The sequence below is a fragment of the Elgaria multicarinata genome, chromosome 15 (genome assembly GCF_023053635.1).
Source record: "Elgaria multicarinata webbii isolate HBS135686 ecotype San Diego chromosome 15, rElgMul1.1.pri, whole genome shotgun sequence".
Taxonomy (NCBI): domain Eukaryota; kingdom Metazoa; phylum Chordata; class Lepidosauria; order Squamata; family Anguidae; genus Elgaria; species Elgaria multicarinata.
Genome location: NC_086185.1, coordinates 13221530 through 13242138, shown reverse-complemented (window position 1 = coordinate 13242138; position 20609 = coordinate 13221530). Strand labels below are relative to the sequence as shown.

Sequence of the window (20609 nt, the reverse complement as noted above, 5' to 3'; positions counted from 1 at the left end):
GAACATCCAGCAGGACAACCAATTTGCTTTTCCCTTTTGTTTCATTTTAACAAGAGCTCTGCACAAATGTTGACATTCTCTATGCAGAGCAACTGTGGGGACAATTTCACTGAATTTCTCCAGTGGGAGGAGAAATCCTCCGGTTTCTCACAGGTATGACTCCCCATTCGTAATGGTTTTTAGTTGTTTTGTGCTGCCACTTCAAGTGTCCATGGCATCAACTGGTCGCCATTTTGCATCCTCCACAATGCAAGTGTGAGGGGCCAGCGTTGTGTGCAGCTCCAGGGAAGAGGTGGAACTAGTGCTCCATCTAAATCTGCTTTCTTCTCCCATGGAAGAGACTTCCATGGTTCTGCCTCATTCTCAGGGTGTTTTGTAATGTAACTTTGTGGTGTTTTTGAGCTCACCTGCAAGAAGGCTAAGGGTGCTATGTGTGGGTTTTCCTTCTAGTACACAATCACTCCATCGCTCTGCAGCCTCCCAGGCTGCCTGCACTTCCAGATCTGAAAAAGCCCTATGGGAGGAATTACCTCGTGACGTCTTCCCCTGAGCTTTAACTGAAGTGGGGGAAGCCGAGGAAGCTACAGGCTGCTGGAGAGAAGATTGTACAGTAGAAAACAAGACACTTGTGCATTTTTCTCATCTACCTCAGTAGTATAAGCACAAGAAACCTGAACCGAATCCATGAAAATTTCCCTGAAATTGTCTTCAGTTCTGGATTTCATTCTGAAGGTAATTTCTTGTCTATCAAACTGGATGAGAATGGTCGAAAAAAGAATGTGGAAGACATTTCCAGCACAATGGTAGTTTTCAGACCCAGAGAACAATCTTTGGCCTTGTTTAGACAACACGCTAAACCATGCTGCTTAACCCAAAATGGTTAACGGAATGCATTCCATTACCATTTTGTAGTTAAGCAGCATGGTTTAGCGTGTTCTCTGAACCAGGCCATTATGTGAGTGTTTTCTTCCGCTGGGTACAGAGAGCACCTGGTTTTGCGATCTATACAAGTAGGTCTACGACATTTAAGTCTCCATCACCTTCATGCACCTGGCAAACATATATCACTGGAATATTTTACCTGTATATTGGTTAATAGAGTTTCTACTGATGACAATCCATCTGCAAAGAGAAAAGGTGCAGGGAAACCAGGGGGCAAGGACTGTCCAGCCAGTTGGACCTTTTCTAGGGTTGGCTTCATGATTGGGATGGCGATCTGGACCTCTTCTGCAAAGACAAGACAGGGAAGGAACATATTACAACGAAGCAGCATCTTATAACTTGGGAAACACCTACGGATGAATTCAAGTGAACACTGAGCAGAGGAAAAACGTAAGAACATTAGAAGATCCCTGTTGGATCTAGTCCAGCCTGATCTAGTCAAGCACCAACGACAATGGCAACCGCAGCACCCACCATAGCCATATCGTGAGAAAGCCATGGTGAAATAATAGGTTTTCAAGGCCTGCTTAAAAGCCTGCAGTGATGGAGCATGGCGGACCTCCAATGGCAGCTTGGTGTAGGGGCTCTTCTGCCAGGGACCCCCACTTGGATGTTGTGGATGGGTATTCTGTTCCCGTGCAGGGCCGATAGCTGTGCTTGTCTACTTTCTGTTTCTATCAGGTCCTCTGTGCTGATACAGTGCTTTTGGGTGTGTTTTATTATAAATGATAATATTTCTGTTTCCAAAGATGGCAGGGTGCCTCTTTATTAATCAGAAAACAGGGGCAAAATGTTTCCCTAAAACCTCCACCTCAATATTCCCTTGAGGTTTTGGGTGGGGTCGCTGATGGCATGGTTTGCCTAGAGTGCTAGTTGTTTGCAGCTGGTCTAGGGCCGCCCCCTGCTTCTCTGCAGTGGCCCCACACCTTTGGAACAAACCCCCATCGGAGGTCCACCATGCACCACCCTTGCAGGCTTTTAAGACAGCCTTGAAAACATTTTATTTTACCATGGCCTTCCCATGACACGAATACTGTTTTGCTGCTATTGCCCTTGCTGGTTTTATGGTTGGCTTTTATTGTTTTCAGTTGCTATTGTATAATGTTTGTGTTTTTATTGTTTCTAATACTTTAACGGTTTTTAAATTTAATGAAGTAATTAAAATTAAATAACGTGTTTTAAATAAATAAATAAGAATGGAAATAAAGATATCTTTCTTATTTTATTTGTGTTTTTTAAGAAGGTACTTGGCACCCCAGTTAACTTGGTGTCCTAGGTGACCAATGGTCATATCCAGCCCTCTGGAGTCCCCTTTCTGCTGACCACTGAAGATTTGGCATTTTCCTTGGTTGTATGCAGTCCCCCGCCATTTTAAAAGCTTGAAATGCCTCTTTTAAGGTATAGTTAACTGGCACTAGAAGGCTTCAGCTAAATTAGGTTGGTATTTTGGAGTGTGTGCATGGCTCCATTCCCTTTTGACTTCAGTCCTGCCCACCGCTGGAATTCGGCCCTTAGATCATAGAATCATAGAATAGCAGAGTTGGAAGGGGCCTACAAGGCCATCGAGTCCAACCCCCTGCTCAATGCAGGAATCCACCCTAAAGCATCCCTGACAGATGGTTGTCCAGCTGCCTCTTGAATGCCTCTAGTGTGGGAGAGACCACAACCTCCCTAGGTAACTGGTTCCATTGTCGTACTGCTCTAACAGTCAGGAAGTTTTTCCTGATGTCCAGTCAGAATCTGACTTCATGTTACTTGAGCCCGTTATTCCATGTCCTGCACTCTGGGATGATCGAGAAGAGATCCTGGCCCTCCTCTGTGTGACCACCTTTCAAGTATTTGAAGAGTGCTCTCATGTCTCCCCTCCATCTTCTCTTCTCCAGGCTAAACATGCCCAGTTCTTTCAGTCTCTCTTCTTAGGGCTTTGCTTCCAGACCCCTGATCCTCCTGGTTGAGCTGATAGAGATTGTGGTGTAGAGCGAAAACTCCCACAGATGTATTACAGAGAGCAGCTGGTTTCCTTTCTGGATTTCCTTACCCGATACATAACCCCAGAAGCGTTAGCCTCCTCCTGGAATTATGGACCTCTCTGCTTAGGGCATGTTTTGCATTCAGCTTGGAATGCATTCACTGAAAATGGTTACTCAAGAGTTGTGCATCGAATTCCGCTCCCTCTCATCACATCAATTCCTTTAATATTTCAGAAGAAGGGAGAAGCAACCTCTCCCCCTTCCTCACCCCCCCCAAAAAAAACCTAATCCTTTGGTTACACACTTCGAACAACGTGCTCTCCCCTAGTCAAAGACTATATACAATTTCTCCGGTTTAAATATTTTATATTAAGGGTTGAGTTCTTAAAATTAATTGCTTGTGCCAAAATCAGCGAAGCAAGGTAAACCAAAGGGATCATCAAGGAGAAGAGAGAGAGGGAGCAAGCCGGGAATGAATTGCGGATAAACTGCTTAAAACAATCTAGAATCCTCAGGTTAAGAGGGGCCTGGAGCGGGAGGGCAGGTAATACTATTAAAACGGCCCAAAAGAAAATTCATATTGACGGAGTAGACAGGGCCCCTGGTCTATGGTTTGTAATGTTGCTGTAGAGTAGATTGAAGTTTCAAAATGGTATTACTCTTCTTTAAGGAGATAGACACGGCTAAATTAGGTGCCGCTGGCTGCAGTGAGGATCAAATGCAAAAAGAAATCATATTTCACCCGGGCTAGTCAACAGCAGGAAAATAAATAGAAATATAAGAGCTATGCAGGCAATGATTCATTTTGATAATCTGGCCCAAGAGAGGCGCGGGGAGACAACATCCAGATCTCTCAGCTCCCCACCGAAAGACAGATAGGACACCGAGGGTGGGGACCGCGATGACAGCCCGGCAGAGGTCACATCGATTTGCAGAAGCTGGTTTTGCGCAGATGAGATAACCCTGCACTCCATTTGGGCCCATTGTTCATATCCTACCTGTCCCACAAGTCATAAATTTCCGAGTCCCCCTGAAAAAGGGGCAGTAAAGAAGAAGGATTCTACTTATGACTTCTTATGATTAAGTTTTTGTGCTAACCAAACATGCCTTACCGACCAAGGTCACATTGCATGTTAAAGTCCGTAATAGCTGAGCTAGACCAGGGGTGGGGTGGGGGAAGCGTATTACGCTTTAGCGTCTATGGGTGGGAGGGAGAGAGGTGGGGAGGGGGGGCGGAGAGAGAAAAGAACCCTGTAAAACAATTCATCATTTCGCCCCCCTGATTGAAATCACACACTGCGAAGATGAATGATATAAGCATTAGAAATCTATTTCAATCTTGTAATAGGGTCTTCACATCTGAATGGTGTCTCCCTTTTGGGCCGCCTTCCATAGAAGTGCAGGGAGTGGTAGAAATGTATATTTGATCATTGTTTAAGACTGTAAAAAAAGGAAAGAAAAACACAACTTAAAGTGCAACCCTACAAGGAGCTATTGTGCGGTAAGCCTCATTGAATTCAATGGGGCTAACTCACCAGGGAAGTAGGAAAAGATTCCATTCTTAACTGGCAAAATGATTTCTTTTAAAAAAGCAAGAATAAATGTTGAGTGGGAATACAAGTCCCTGTCTCTGTTCTCTAGTTGAAAAGCAAAGGTTTTGATGGGTGTATTTGATCATCTGGTGCTCAGGATGTATACATTAAAAGAAAGGAAAGCTTTTTTCACACACACATAGCATGACAGAATAAAGAAGAAATAAAACTAGAACAATTATTACCAAACCAAGAGTACAAGCAATATTATTTCCATTTATTGGGGCAAACTGAAGACTGCATTTATGACGCTTGTTTGTTAAACCTGCCAGAACTTGTAATAACATCCTAGGATCCATTCAGAGGACACGCTTTTAATGCCTAGTATGGAACCCAGATGAAGAGGCATAAAAGTAACTTGTTTCCCCCCCCCTCTTGTTTTTCACATGTGCGAAGAAGAGGAAATAGAAGCACAATGCCCAGAATGAATAGGATAGGACCTGCCTGGAAAATATACCAAAGGCTTTGGAGATGTTTGCTAGGAGAACCAACCATCACCACGTTTTCATCCCAATCTACTGCCTTTCCCTGTGCATATGTTGTGACCATACCCCATTTACTTCACTGAATAAAGCAGCTCCCCAGAGCAATTGAAGAGAACCCTAAGTCTGTCTCACTGGACTGTATTCATTTTCTTCCACAGTTTACCCTCTTCTCTGCCTTCCTTCCTTCTTTCTGTTTTGCCTTCCCTGTATTGAACTGTAGATTGTAAACTCCTTGGGACAGCAACATACCTTTCTGTTATTACTCTGTAAAGTGTTGTGCACATTGATGGCTCATTGCAATTCTAAATACAACTACTACTTCTTGCACTACTACTAATACTAGGAGCACTACTAGTAATAATACTATTACTACTAGTAGTAGTAGTAGTAATTTTCATCTTAATAAACAGTGACTCCTTGTACCTATACAATGCTCTCACTCAGGCCAGATTTAAGGGCTGACCCAGACCTACCACATATTCCAGGATGGAGGAGGGGTGATCTTGCATTGTGAATAACGCGAGATCCCGCCCTCGTTTACACATCAGGTGAAGCAACCTCAACAAGAGAGCCATCACACCTGCCATTTTTTTTTACTTTTAAAGGGCCGGCTGTGCACAAGTGGATGAGCAATGAACAGTAAGTTGTGGTTTTTTTAAAAAAAAATGATTTCCCCACTCCCCCCACCCTGCCCCTGATGGGCGCAGCTCCCGGCTCCATGCAAGCTGGAGAAAGCCGCAGAAATGGGCCACACGCTCGCGGTCTTGGGCTCAGCCCGAGACTGCGGGAAAAAGTGGGGCCAAAGGGTAGGGCTATATCCCAGGGCCAGGGAGGGATGATCCCTCCCTTAGCCCGGGATCCGCTGTTTATTTATTTATTATTTATTACATTTTTATATCTGGACTCACAGGGGCAATCCTGGGTATCAGCCCGGGATATAGCCTGGTCTAGCAAAGGCCATGGTGTTTTGTTATTACTCTGTAAAGATGTAATAACAATAACAATGTTGTGCACATTGATGGCTCAATACAACCACAACTACTACTAGTAGTAGCACTACTACCACTAGTTGCACTACTACTACTACCACAACTACTACCACTGGTAGCACTATTAATAGTACTAGTACTAGTAATTTTCATCTAAATAATCATATATGTACGAGTGATTTCTTATACATATATAATGCTCCCACTTAGGCCAGATCGAAGGGCCAAACTAGACATTGCATTTGTCGTATACTTTGCCCTTGCTTTGGTGGGTTTTGTTGTACAAATAGCCGGTGCAGGGCAGTGGGGATGGTGAGCTGAACTGGGACAATGGCATGGGTGAACAGAGGGCTTTGACCTCGCTGCAGTCCTGCTCTAACTTGCCTCACCACCATCCACCCACCCCTGCCTGCCATTTGCAATGGGAGTCCCATTGCGAAAAGCAGGTGCAGGGCAGGCGGGCTGCATTTCAATCAGGACCATGTCAGGGACAAAGTTTTAAAGTCCATTCCATGTTCCCAATTCAGCTTCCCCAGCTAGGCTGACTCTAGGGAAAGGAGGACAGGGCTCCTGTACCTTTAGCAGATGCCCAGAAAAGGGAATTTCACCAGGTGTCATTTGTATGCCTGCAGCACCTGGTGAAACTCCCTCCTCATCACATCAGTTGAAGCTGCAGGAACCCTGCCCTCTTTTGTATCTGGATTAGCCCTGCCCTCTTGACCAGATACAAAAGAGGGCAGGGCTCTTGCAGCTTCAACTGGGGTGATGAACAGGGAGTTTCACCAGGTGCTGCAGGCATACAAACGACACCTGCTGAAATTCCCTTTTCTATGCAACTGATATATAGGTGATCATTCTAATGTTCCCTGTCCCTATTAGAGCCTTAAAGAAAAGCCCTTTGAAGTGCCTCCCCTATACACCCCTCCCCTGATTCCACTGGCATGCTTCTATGGAACTTTACATACATTTTCAAGTCCTCAAGGACAAGGCTACGTACCTTCAATGACTTACGGGTGCTGCGTCCTCCTCTCTCACCCCCTGCGTTGTCTTTCATTGCCTCTCTGCCAGGAGGTGAGCTGTTCTTTTCATCAGCAAGAAAGAGGGATGCCTCCTCCTAACCTGGCAGAATTCAAGCTGCCCCAAATTTACTACTTTAACCTTGCAATTCAGGTGCCAGATTTAAAGTCCCGGCAGTCCCCCCTCCTCCTCCTTAATTACATCCCTCTCGATGCAAAGGGTCAAAATGAACGCAATTTGGGGAGTAGCTGATTAATCCGGTGGCTGAGTTTTAAATCACACTTTGGGATCATTTTAAAAGGTATGATTTATATTGCCCAATGTGGGTGAGCGTTTCCTTTTTCTCCCTGGTGGTGCGATTTGTGGTAAAGTGCCTGAGCGTTATGTACACATTTCCATATGTACATATGAGAGTTTTGCAGATGACATCGAATTACAACAGCAACTAACCTGTGAACTGCCTTATTTTCCAGCTCCGTTATTTATGATGATGATTTATTATTCGTATAGCACCATTAAAGTAACAATAGGAAAATAAATCCCTGCCCCAAAGCGCTTACAATTCTTCCCCTTGTCCCACCCCTTTACGACAGACCACTTGTCATTTTACTGGTTTCTTGACTTCCACCGTGCCATTTCGAAAGGTTGAAATATCTCTCCTGAGCTATAATTACTGGAAGTAAGAGCTTTAAAGTAAAATATACTGGTATTTTGGCTGGGGATTTTTTTGGCCCCACCCATTTTTCTTTTAGCCACGCCCACCACTGGAATGTGTTCCCCAAGAACTTCTCCAAAACCAAATTTGGTTCTTTGGCTGAAAGAGGTTTGACACCTCTGGTTTAATTGCACATATGTAGGCTTAGGGGCAAATTAGACATGACATTGGTGACATAGTTCAGCCCCTGTGTAGCTGTTTTTTTAACAACAACAAAAAAAAAACCATGTACCTCATCAATATAGCAATACCTAATGACAAAAATATAGAAAACGAAAAGAGAGAAAAATATACACCATTGGCCATGGAAGTTAAAGAACTATGGCAACAGGAAAAGGTCAGAATTATTCAGTTAGTTACATCAGTCACCGGCGTGACTGATCAAAAAACTATACAAAAAACCTTCAGAAACTGGGCCTACCCAAATACATCCACACCAACATCCAGAAAACAATCACACTTAAAGCATGCTCAATAGTCAGGAAATTCCTGGAACGCTCCCATTGGTGTCAACGAATGCTTTTCTCCTATGCCATGATAGGTACAAAGGGTTAAAAAAAACCCCAACTCACACCATGCTCCAGCTTTAGCTGGCCTTCCCTACCTTCAGAACATCTGTCAAAGGCAAACATACAGCTGTTTTCATCACATTGATCAGATGCGTACGGAGGGCAGTAGTTGTAACAGATCAATACATTTATTTCAAGTAGGGATTTTGGAGAAATGGGCAATGGATTCAAACGAGTTCAGATTTCTATGAATCCAGCATGCGGGTTCCATGAACCATATTTTCACTTTGGGGGGAGTTTTGCTGTAATTCACATTAGTGCTTATGTGCATTAGCACATGAACAGAAGTGCGCCTGGACGTTAACGTGCACGCGCATTTGCTAACGCGAATTTACTCAAGTAGAACGAAATTCTGCCAATGAACAGATGACAGAATGTAAGTTGCCTGACAATCAGCGAAACACAGACAGAAAGGATTTTAACAAAAATCATACATCACTAGTTTCAAGGGGTTACATTTTGACTTTCCATCAAAGCTTCAAGGCAGCAAATAACAAGAAGGGTTTCTACATATCAAATTCCTTTGTACAAATACAAAAAGAATACATGGGGATAAACCATGGTTGTGGTTCATATCTACACAACACACACACACACACACACTCCATTCTATAGAGGTATTTTTGTCAAAGGATGTTTATTTTGAATAAATAAAACAAGCACTTAGAAAACAGCAGGACAATGCTCAAAGATTATGCCAGAAATGGAGAATTATACTGGTAGAATGTGAAATGACAACTTACACTTGCGGTGTGATCCATCCCCTTGTTAACAACAATGCCAAGATAATTTATACAGCCGTGACATTTACCTCAATGTGGCTCCCATTAATAACACAGAAATTATACCTATTTATAACTGAGTACATATTTACAATAGACTTTGATGCCATAAGTTACGTCAACAGATTTTTTGTTAAAAAATAATTTAAAAAATACTATTCAGGCTTAAATTGTCAAGGCCAAGGGGAAGAGCAATTCTCCAGTTAGAAGTAAGAATTTTTGGGCAACCTTGGATAAGAATTTGTGGAGAAGCCCTACTTACCAGAGTCCCCAAATTTGCAGATGTGCCAGTGCAGGGACCAATAAGGATAGTCCTTCTTGCACTGCAGGCTAAGAGTCTCCTATGGACCAATCAGCAGTGCTGATTGGTTCCAGGGCAAGGGTCCTGGAGGATTTATTTATTGCATTTATATCCCACCTTTTCTCCTCCAAGGAACCCAAGGCAGCATACATAATCCTCCTCCTCTCCATTTTATCCTCACAACAACAGCCCTGTGAGGTAGGTTGGGCTAAGAGTCTGTGATTGGCCCAGAGTCACCCAGTGGGGTTTCAATGGCCAAGTGGGGATTAGAACCTGGATCTCCCAACTCCCAGTCTAACACTTTAGCCAATAGGTCACACTGGATGACCTAGCAGGGAGAGTTCCCTCTCAGGTCCACTCTCAGCTTATATATGATAAACTCCTCCTCCCTCCCAATCCCCTTTCCTTTCGTGTCATGTCTTTTAGATTGTAAGCCTGTGGGCAGGGACTGTCAAGAAATACTTTTGTAAGCCACTGTGAGAGCCTTTTTTGGCTGAATGGTGGCATAAAAATGCTTAAATAAATAAAATAAATAAATATGAGTGGGCTCTCTTTGGTTCTATATAGTGCTGGCACCCACCCGCTCCAGTTTGGCTATATTGCTACTATGGATAGAAGTTAGTCACTGGTTGGCAGGGCTGGGAAAGGATTTTACCCACTGGATCAATCGAGCAGTACGTTGCAGGGGTTTTGCTGTCCCTCTAACAACATCATTAGCTCAAATTACAAAAATTGACCTGTAATTTGCACAATTTGCACAAATGCGCAACTTGCATAGATTTGGCTGTAATTCGCACAAATTGTCCAGAAATTCGCACAAATTTTCCAGAAAATCTGCAAAGAGGCCTGACTCCTTACAGGTTGAGTGAGGCACTAAAGCAAGAACTGAAATGAAGTCTGGGAGGGAGGGCAAGCTTAGGAAAATATTCAAATTCCACCCCCCCCCCAATGAGATTTCTCTAACATCCCTAACCTTATCTGGGCAGGAGTATAGCTTAGGAGACACTGGGATGGCCACAGGGTCTATAAAGCTCTGTTCTCTATACCTCACTGCCACTGCCTTAGAATCTTCCAAATAATAGGACCGGCCCTGAAGCACATGTTTCCAGGTTCTGTCCCTGGCATCTCCAGTTAAAAAAGATCAGGTCGTAGATAATAGGAAAGGTCTCTGCTGATGACCCTGGAAAGCCGCTGCCATTGGAGCAGACAACACAGAGCAGGATGGACCAGGTCGAAGGCAGCTTTCTATAAGCTTTACAAACCGATTTATATGAAATTTCTGCCTGTCCAATACACAACCTTCTCATCACATTTTTTTTCCCAGCTCCATTGGGAGGGGGAGTTGTTGTTTCCCACTAAGATTTCAAAAACTCTCATATGGGTAGGCGAAACTTGCCAAGAGGGGAAAAGAAAAGGGGGGAAAAAATCCTAAAGAATCTTGAGTTTCCTTGGCAGATCCAGCCTTTCCATATTAATGTCGAGATGAGTTTTTTCCCCAGCTATTTTGTTGCAAATATTTATGACTCCATATGGAACAACAGATGTTCAAGGAAATACATGGCAGAGAAGACTTCATTTTCAGCAATTATCCCACTACTTGTTGTCACACTGTAGGTGGTTTTAGTGCATCTCTTTAAAAACCACCCGGTCCCTCTCACATGCTGTAAGGACAACAGAGATCATTATGCCCGCTTTCTCCTCCCCCTTCCTAAATACATTTGCTTAGAATTAAGTGCTGTTCGTTCCACAGAGCCTTAATTCCATGCAGGGCTGGAGTCAAGGGGAGGAATTCGTGGGGTGCTGGCCAGAGGCCCGCACCCTGATGGGGACCCATGGACAAGTTTTCCCTGGACTTGCACCTCTTCTTCACCAATGCAACTTGCTTGTTCACCTGCCTCTTGCTTTGGCCCAGAGAAAGGCAGCGGAGGAGCAATAGATTGAGCCCATTATTCCATGTCCTGGATTCTCGATCATCCCAGCGTGCAGGACATGGAATAATGGGCTCAAGTTACAGGAAGCCAGATTCCGGCTGGACATCAGGAAAAAGGTTGTGGCTGTTAGAGCAGTATGACAATGGAACCAATGCCCTAGGGAGGTTGTGGGCTCTCACAAACTAGAGGCCTTCAAGAGGCAGCTGGTCAACTATCTGTCAGGAATGCTTTAAGACAGATTCCTGCATTGAGCAGGGGGTTGAACTCGATGGCCTTATAGGCCCCCTTCCAACTCTACTATTCTATGATTCTAGATGCCATTGCCTGCTTGCTCACTGACTCTCTTCCTGTTGAGAAAGCAGGTGGTAGCAATGACGAGGAAGAAGAGGAGGACTGATCACAGTTAATGACAATGGTGGTGAGAAGGTAGACTCATTGAGGGAGGGGACCCATGGGATACGTTCTGCCTACAGGCCCTCCAAAAACAGGAGCCAGCACTGATTCATAAAATTGTTGGGAGAGTGGGTGGCCTGACCCAGGTCAACAGGGACTGAGGTTTAGCTGAGTTCCCCCACCTTGCTCAATAACATATCTTAGAGACCATGAGGAAAATGTCATGCTCAACTATTTTATTTATTTATTTTATTATTGCATTTATAGCCCACCTTTTTTCCTCCAAGGAACCCAAGGCAGCGTACATAATCCTCCTCCTCTCCATTTTATCCTCACAACAACAACCCTGTGAGGTGGGTTGGGCTAAGAGTCTGTGACTGGCCCAAAGTCACCCAGTGGGTTTCCATGGCTGAGTGGGGACTCGAACCCGGATCTCCCAACTCCCAGTCTGACACTTTAGCCACTACGCCACACTGACTCTCAATTATCTGAGGCTCAGATCTCCAACACATACACACTCTATGGCTTGCATAGTAAAAGTGGCTGCTTTGAAACAGTCTGAATTGAATTCTACTCAAATTGATAGCTTGCTATACTGTATTATCACCTCTGAAAACTAAGTGACTGTCCATGCTAGTACAACTTTCCTGCCTAGGAAATCATGCTACGGCAGGTTTCTTTTTATTTCTATCAAATTATATTATTATTATTATTATTATTATTATTATTATTATTATTATTATTACCTAAATAGTTTGTGATCCAGGAAGCACTACTGACTGCACACACACAAACACACACACACACAGGGCCTTGCTAGACGAGGCCTTCGCGCGCTGTGAGGCCCAGTTTCCCTGCTGTGCGTCCAGACGACGCACAGGGGAATCCGGGGTCAGGCCACACTGAAGCCTCCCCTAACGCTCCATAAGCGGAGCCGCTTATGGCGCGCCTTTTCCGCAGCCCCGGCCTGAGGCTGGGGCTGCGGAACGTCTAGCAAGGTCCGTGGCTTTTTGCGGCTACTCGCTTAGTAGCCGGGAAAAGCCACGGACTGGGCACAGCGCTCATACGAGCGCTGTGCCAATCGGGCCGGGGGGGATCCCGGGGGGGGGAAGGCCGGAACTGGCAGGAGAGGGGGGGAGAAGGCCGGGCACCGGGATGGCATCGGGGAGAGGGAGAGCGGGCACGGGCATGGTATCGGGGGGCAGCACGGGCATCGGGGACAGGGAGCGCGGGCACCAAGGGCATCGGGGACAGGGAGGGCAGGCAGCACGGGCATCGGGGACAGGGAGGGCGGGCACCACGGGCATCAGGGAGAGGGAGAGCGGGCACCAGGATGGTATCGGGAAGAGGGAGGGCGGGGAAAGAGTGGCCAGGGAGGCATCGAGGATGGCAGGGGGGGGGATCAGGAGTGGAGGGGGGTTAATTTTTTTTAAAAGGCACTTACCTTGTCGGGCGGCTTCGGAGTGCATGTGGCCCCTTTAACAACAACAAAAATGGCCGACGCTGCAGGGCTTCCGGAGTCCCTGCGCGTCGTGCGTGTAGGAGCCGAGGCGGCACGCGCTAAAGTTAGCGCGTCGTCGCCCCGCCTCCCTGCCGGCTTATCCGGCATGGTCTAGCAAGGCCCACACACACACGATTGTACAAAGGCACCCTGGGAAAACAGCTATGGTAAAAGATCAAGTTCACACACATGCAACTATTTTGCAAACTTAGATGCTATTGTAAAACTGAACATCTTAAGATATTAGTAATATATGGAGACAAGTTAAACCCCTTGAACCCTACATCAAATAAATAAATAAAGAATAATAATACTTGAAGAGGAAGCAGTGTTTTCCACTTCCTGTTTTATTAAGGTTTATTTTACAACTGTATTAAATAGGATATAAAGGACAATCCTGCTATTATACCCTGTCTTGCTTAGACTTAATAAATATTATATCCCACACCATCTATTAAAGCCAAGCCGTGGAGAAAATAAGTGAGGTTGTAATCTCCTCCGCAGATGTAAAATACCCTTAATAAACTTGGGGTGTATAACAGTCAGGGACGAATTACTCATGTCTGCTTTAATAAAATAGTACTCTTAAAGCGGTATTACTCTTAAGGTACTGACATTCCCACCGGCGTTACACGCATCGCCTTTCAAAGAAACACAGCTTGTTAAAAACAGCAAAGATATCTCTTTGCAATAGAGAGTCGGTGTCCAAGCAGATACAAGGTTTGCTGAGAAAACATCTAGGGAGCAATAAAGCTGATAGGAAGCATATTTCTCAGTGGTATTTTAGCACGGAGAAAAATTCAATCACGGGGAAAAAATGTTTAGCTGTAAACATTTGAAGAGTCGTATAAAAGCAATAGCTTTCCTGCAGCACCTGCTTAAATAATTTTAAGAGGGGGGATAGAAATGCCCCCCCCCTCAATCTCTGAAAAGCTGTTGAGAACATTGTCTATTAATTTCCCTTTTGCCATCATGACTGGACCATTGTAATAATCAGACATACTTATCAAGAGAAATAAAGGACATTGGACCAATTGTGCTAATTTTGAGAAATTCCTCTGCCTAATCGGTTCAATACGGAGATAGCCAAATTGTCATTTCTTCTACAGCTTGTTCCGTGATAGCTTCAGATGTAGGTTGAGAGCAGCGGATCGTGTAATGGTTAAGAGTGTTGTACTAAGAAAGGGAAGGTGAGAGTTGAAATCCCCACTCAGCTATGAAGCTCATAAGCTCTCAGCCTCACCTACCTCACAAGGTTGTTGTAAAGGTAATACGAATGGCGTGGGGGAGATGAACCATGCACACCAAGCTGGGATCCTTGAAGGAAGGGTATGATATGAATGTAATAAATAAATTGATACATAAATAGATTTTAGACTGGATTATTGCACTCTACATGGGCTGCCCTTAAGGCTACTCTAGAAGCTGGAGCTAGTGCGGTCACCACGATTCTCTGAACGTTGCCTCCCTGCTCATTTCACTGCTTGCTCTGCACGAATGAGAAATGTGTGCAAACCAAGCAGCAAATGAAGGGGGGATTTGCACAAATCTCCCCAAAGTTGTTTTGGGGCTTAGTGACAAATTTAAATAACTGCTAGATCACGGCAGTCCTCCACAGACTGAATCGGGGCTGATTCAGTCTCCTGAGAAATTTGTGAAAATTAGGAAATTTGCACAAATCAAACTGGAACTCAAAAAGATGAACGTCAACACGTGTTTGACAATTAGTGAGTATTTTTGGTGGTCACATGCTTGAGCTCATGTTCGGAACTTGAAAGCGGGCATGTTTGCATATTTTGTGAGCAAAAATGAATTTCTCATGCATCTTTAGTCCAAGTGGTATAATCCAGCCCCCACACTACGTTTTAGCATACACCATGAAAATAAATGGCCTTATAAGCTACAGGTTCACATTACATGGCCTATTGTATTGGGGGGGGGGGGGGGCGGAAAACATTTGGGTGCCATTTTTAAAAATGGTGGAAGGACTGCCTTTCCATCAAAATTAATACCATTGTTGACCTCCTCGACCCAAGAAACCTATAGTTTAAAACCAAAATTACATTTGGACATTGATTTGTCAAGAAAATGAGAAAACAAGACAACATTTGGGCGCCATCTTGGAAAATGGCAAAAGGAGTACTCTGACAATTAAAATAACATATTCTTTGAACTTCTTGACTCCAGAAACCTATCATTTGAAACCAAATACAAGATCGCTATTTCTGTGGTTGCCAAAAACTAGTGACCTAAAGAAAATTGTCTGCCATTTTGAAAATAGCACCTAAAGTAGTTTTGCCCAGGAGTAAGAATGTCTACCCAAGTTATTACGTTAATCCAATACCAAAAGATCACACATCAGCAGAGAACATCTCTGGACCTCAAAATCCTTATTGGGGTATAGCGTGGGGACAGGATTAGTACAGTTGAGTCAACTACATCAGACGTCAACCACCTTGTTCCCTGCTTCATTCTGCCACATGTGTCAACCTGACCTGACTGCTGTTAACAATTTCCTCACTGAGGAACCCCTGTGTTATCTGGAAATAAGCGTTCGGGCAGCAACTGCTCTACAGCATTATTAGCACAGAAGAAACTATGTTTGCAAAGTTGAAATGAGGAAACATCTCAATGAACATTCAGACAGCTGAGCTATCATCACAAACCAGAAAGTTGATCCATCTTGATCATTGTCTGTACAGGGTTGTGGTTGGCGTCACCCCCCCCCTTCCCGCCCCTCTCCCCACCATTTCTTGTGAAGATGGCAGAAAAATCGGGCCATTCAGTCTTTCAGATTAATGAAGTAGTGTATAACCTCTGTAGTTCAATTGTTCTCAAACAATAAAACATGTTCCCGCTTTTACAGCCTATTCTGTTTGGATTTATATCCTACAGTAATAGCTTTTGACTGAAAAAGCTACTTGTTCTGTTCCTGAAAGGGCGGGGGGTGGGGAAAAAGAGTCCTAAGACCATGTAAATTGGACAGCGAGGCTGGAAGTAAAATAAAACACACACACAAAGCAACGAACTACATAAAACCTTCAATTACCCAAAGAAAATGTTCTGATTTTTAACAGTGTGCAGGAATATTCACTTGCAGCTTCATTGACAACTGCTAGCAAGCCATTATATAGAACAGAATTTGTGATACAACAGAGCTGGTAGTGTATTACTATTCTGACCTGTGTTTCTGCAGGTGACTGCAGGCCTATGGTATTGTTGGACAACAGGCCCAGCCTCCCCAGAGCCCACCACTGAGGCTTGCTTTGAAAAAGTATCTGGGACCAGGAACCACCATTTAAATTTCCCACAATGCCTCGAGTGAAACTACAGAGGGAGCATTGTGGAAAATTAACATGGTGGCTCTCACACCCAGCTCACTGGTGCTGCCATCTTGAGGGTACCCCCCCCCCCAGACGGCCCTTTGTCCAGAGACTCCTTAAAGCTACAGTTATCCATGCTCTGATAACCTCTCATTTGGATTACTGAAATGCATTATACGTGGGGCTGCCTTTGAAAACGGTCTGGAAACTTCAGCTGGTACAAAACAGGGCAGCCTGCCTACTAACAGGGACTAGCCGGCGAGACCACATCACGCCAGCCCTTCTACAACTTCACTGGCTGCCAGTCCAGGTCCAGGCCCGATTCAAAGTGCTGGTACTAACATTCAAAGCCCTAAATGGTTTGGGGCCAGGTTATTTGAAGGAACGCCTCCTCCCATATGTTCCTGCCTTAAGATCATCCACAGGGGCCCTTCTCCATGAGCCCCTGCCAAAGGAAGTGAGGCAGGTGGCTACTAGGAGGAGGGCTCTCTCCGCTGTGGCACCCTGGCTGTGGAACGAGCTCCCCAGAGAGGTTCGCCTGGCTCCTACAGTGTACTCCTTCTGTCGGCAGCTGAAAACCTTTTTATATGCTCAGTATTTTAACACCTACTTTAACTTACATTTAAACTTTGCTGCTTTAATTCCATATTTTAACCTATATCCATTTTTGCTGTATGGTTTTATCCTCGTTTGTGCTTTTTATATTGTATTTTGTATTTGTGTTTTTAGATTGTTGTTTTTATGCTCTTCATGATTTTAATTTTTGTGAACTACCCAGAGAGCTTCAGCTATTGGGCGGTATAAACATGTAATAAATAAATAAATAAATAAATAAATAAATAAATAAATAAAGCTGGAACTGGCCCTGGCTAACAGTTGAGGGCAGCTACAGAGATGACCAGCTTCCTCTTAAAGGCAGAGGTGGGTGTCTTAATGTAGGGTGACCAACTGTCAGGATTTCCCCGGATTTGTCCTGGTTTTTGTTCTTTCCATGGTGTCAGGGGGGATTTTCTAAAATTTTCAATAATGTCCTGGAATGACACACCTTCCCCTTTAAGGCTGCCATTAGCATGGCAGGAGGGAATGACATGCTTTCTTGAGGCACAGCATTCCCCCACCCCGAGCTCCAATTGAGGTCTTAAAGGGGAAAGTGGGTCATTCGTGGACATTATAGAAAAGGCCCCAACTGGAGTGGATGGTGGTGGTGCAGAATGAAATCCTTTCCCTTCCTCCACTCCAATCGGGTTCTTTAAGGTGGCGGGGGAATAACGTACTTTCTGCAGGACTCAGAAAGCTGCTTCCCCACACACTAGGGTGACCATATGAAAAGGAGGACAGGGCTCCTGTATCTTTAACAGTAACATAGAAAAGGGAATTGCAACAGGTGTCAATTGAAGTGGGTGAAATTCCCTCTTCATCACAACAGTTAAAGCTACACTAGCTGTAGTAGAGTGGCCAGATACAAAAGAGGGCAGGGCTTCTGCAGCTTTAACTGTGTTGATGAAGAGAGAATTTCACCCTCTTCAATTGACACCTGCTGAAATTCCCTTTTCTACATTACAGTTAAAGATACAGGAGCCCTGTCCTCCTTTTCATATGGTCACCCTACCACACACACACTAGGTGTCCTCTTTTTTGGTTTCCCAGATATGGTCACCCTACTTAATGTGGGTTGAGGGTTTTTAATGGAATTGTTTTATATGTGATTGTAAAACGCCACGATACCAGAAATGGTGAGGTGGCGCTATAAAAAAATGCTTTAAATAAATAAATTAAATAAATAAGCTATGTTGCGATCGACCACTCACTCCAGAGGCCCAGATCATTGATTGTCTTGTTCAGACATTGGATAAAATCCAAGAGCAGTCTGACTTAGAGTAGACCCATTGAAATGAATTGGACTTAAATTAGTTGGGATTAATTTTAGTCTCATTCATTTCAATGGGTCCACTCTAACTAGGACTTCTGTTGGACTTTACCTCCAGGCTCCAGCTGCATGGCATCTGGTCCAGTGTCCTTGCCTCACACTCTTACGCAAAGGCAGCCATAAGATTGGATCAGCCATTCAGGACAAATCCAGCAAATCCTGAACATGGGGATCTTCACATTTAGAGGCCAGAGATCTGCTTCAGCAAGCTACGTAGAGTTTGAACATGAAATGTGTCAGCCAAAGAGGAGGGCAAAAGTGGACACCACGTTGCAGGATAAGGGAAAAGCCGTACATGGAAGAGTAGAAAATAGCAGCTGGAGTAAAGGTTAAGCACTCTCTCTCTCCTTGCCACGGCTTTACTCAAGATTGCACCTTACTAAAGCTGCTTTCCCTATTATTATTATTATTATTATTATTATTATTATTATTATTATTATTATTATTATTGCTGCTGCCACTAGAGCTTCCTTGCTATAATTTTCTGTTTTGTATGAGACGATGTTGCAATGATTGTCAGAGTTCATTAGTGACGAGCTACTCATTCCTTTTCAAAGTTCAGAACAACACGCTCTTTTCCAAACAGCATCCTTTGGAACGGAGAGCATTTATTTCTCATGTCTTGCAGTGTTCCGCCTCGCTTTGTTTGGCATGGTCTGTTTTTTTTAAAAAAAATCTCCTTAAAGCGCTCATATTTTAGACCGATGGCAGTTTTCCCCACTTGCTTTCTTTGGAGCAAATGTCTGGATCAATTATTTATTACCCTCCCTATTCATTGAATGTATTTATCAGCTGCTTTGCTACAAATATACTCAAAAGAGACACACTAAAGTATAAACGCACATGGAAATTAGACTGAGACCCAGGGAGCATGTCACTACAACCCAGAGTTATAACCCAAGAACAAACCATGATTTACGACTCTGGATTCTCTCTCCTCCTCCCCATCAATAAACCACAATTTTAGATTGAGCATCACAATCGACAACCCAGGGAGGGAGTATCCCTGGGTTTTTTTTTTAGCTCAGTGGGAGGGTGGGTAGGAGACTGCCACTCACTCACACCTACTCATTCATGATTACCCACAGTTTAAACAACCCATGGGTAGTTGAGACTAGGGTTGTCGTAGAAATATGTTTGACGGGTGGTGATGTTTGACACGTTTCTCTAGGTTCAGCACCGTGGATTTCATTCTAGTTCCCGCAGAGAGTCGGGCCAGTTCGTGGATTTGGGGGAGGCATTTTCTGCATTTGGGGGGCAGGTACTGCAATTTGCATGAATTACAGCTTTGCACAAATTGCTCAAAATTCCTAACTGTGGATGGGCAACAGTTCTTATGATGCTTCAGCTTTGAATTGGAAATGGACTGCGCAACCCTTTAAATAAGAGAGGTCTGTGCTTTGTAAAAGAAGATCCATGGCCACCCTATTTCCCGTTATCAACTAGCTTGGCCCTGAGATATCGGCCTTTGTAAGAATCAATGAGATTAAAATGAGACTGCGATTTGTATGCCGAAAAATGCTGTGAAAAAAATAAGTATATTTATTATATATTCAACTACTGTTTTTAAAGCTCAATTGAAAACTTTTCTTTCTTTCTTTTTCTACAGCTTTTAGAACTTGACTTTGTTCTTACTTTCACACTGTTAGTTTTATTGTCCCCTGTGCCTGCTTGGTGCGTTCTCTTCCCTCTCTTATAGTTTTATTATGATTTTATTAGAAAGTAAGGCTATGTGGCAGGGTGTTGCTGTTTTATCCTTTTACGATGTACAGCACCATGTACATTGATGGTGCTCTATAAATAAATAAATATATAAAATATAAAAATATATAAAAAATATTTTTTCTCCTCCTCCTCCTCCTCCTCCTTCTCCTCCTCCTCCTCCTCCCCATCACCATCAAGTTCTGGATACAATAGAGTCGCTAATGAAAGCTGTCAGTTATGCTGCTTAATGGATGTGCAGCACACACACACACACACACATCATTCAAATATATCATTGAGCTTCAAATACAAGCAAAGCAGCATGGGGATTCTGGCTAAACATGGAATCCTCTTCCCCTTTCATCGCTGACCCCAATACTCTTTCCATCTACAATCACCCCTTGTTAGCGAGATGTGTGTTGGCTGCTTGTCACGGACCACGTCGATCTTCATTTGTATCTATCAATC

General features: G+C 43.9%; 1 protein-coding gene across 1 annotated transcript in view; it reads right to left on the bottom strand.

The window, feature by feature from the left end:
* DACH2 (dachshund family transcription factor 2) overlaps nucleotides 1-20609 on the bottom strand; it is a 397016-nt gene that overhangs the window by 18743 nt on the left and 357664 nt on the right. Inside the window, exon 12 of the mRNA XM_063142059.1 lies at nucleotides 1082-1227. Within this exon, the coding sequence (XP_062998129.1) occupies nucleotides 1082-1227 (146 nt within the window). The remainder of the gene's footprint in view (nucleotides 1-1081; nucleotides 1228-20609) is intronic.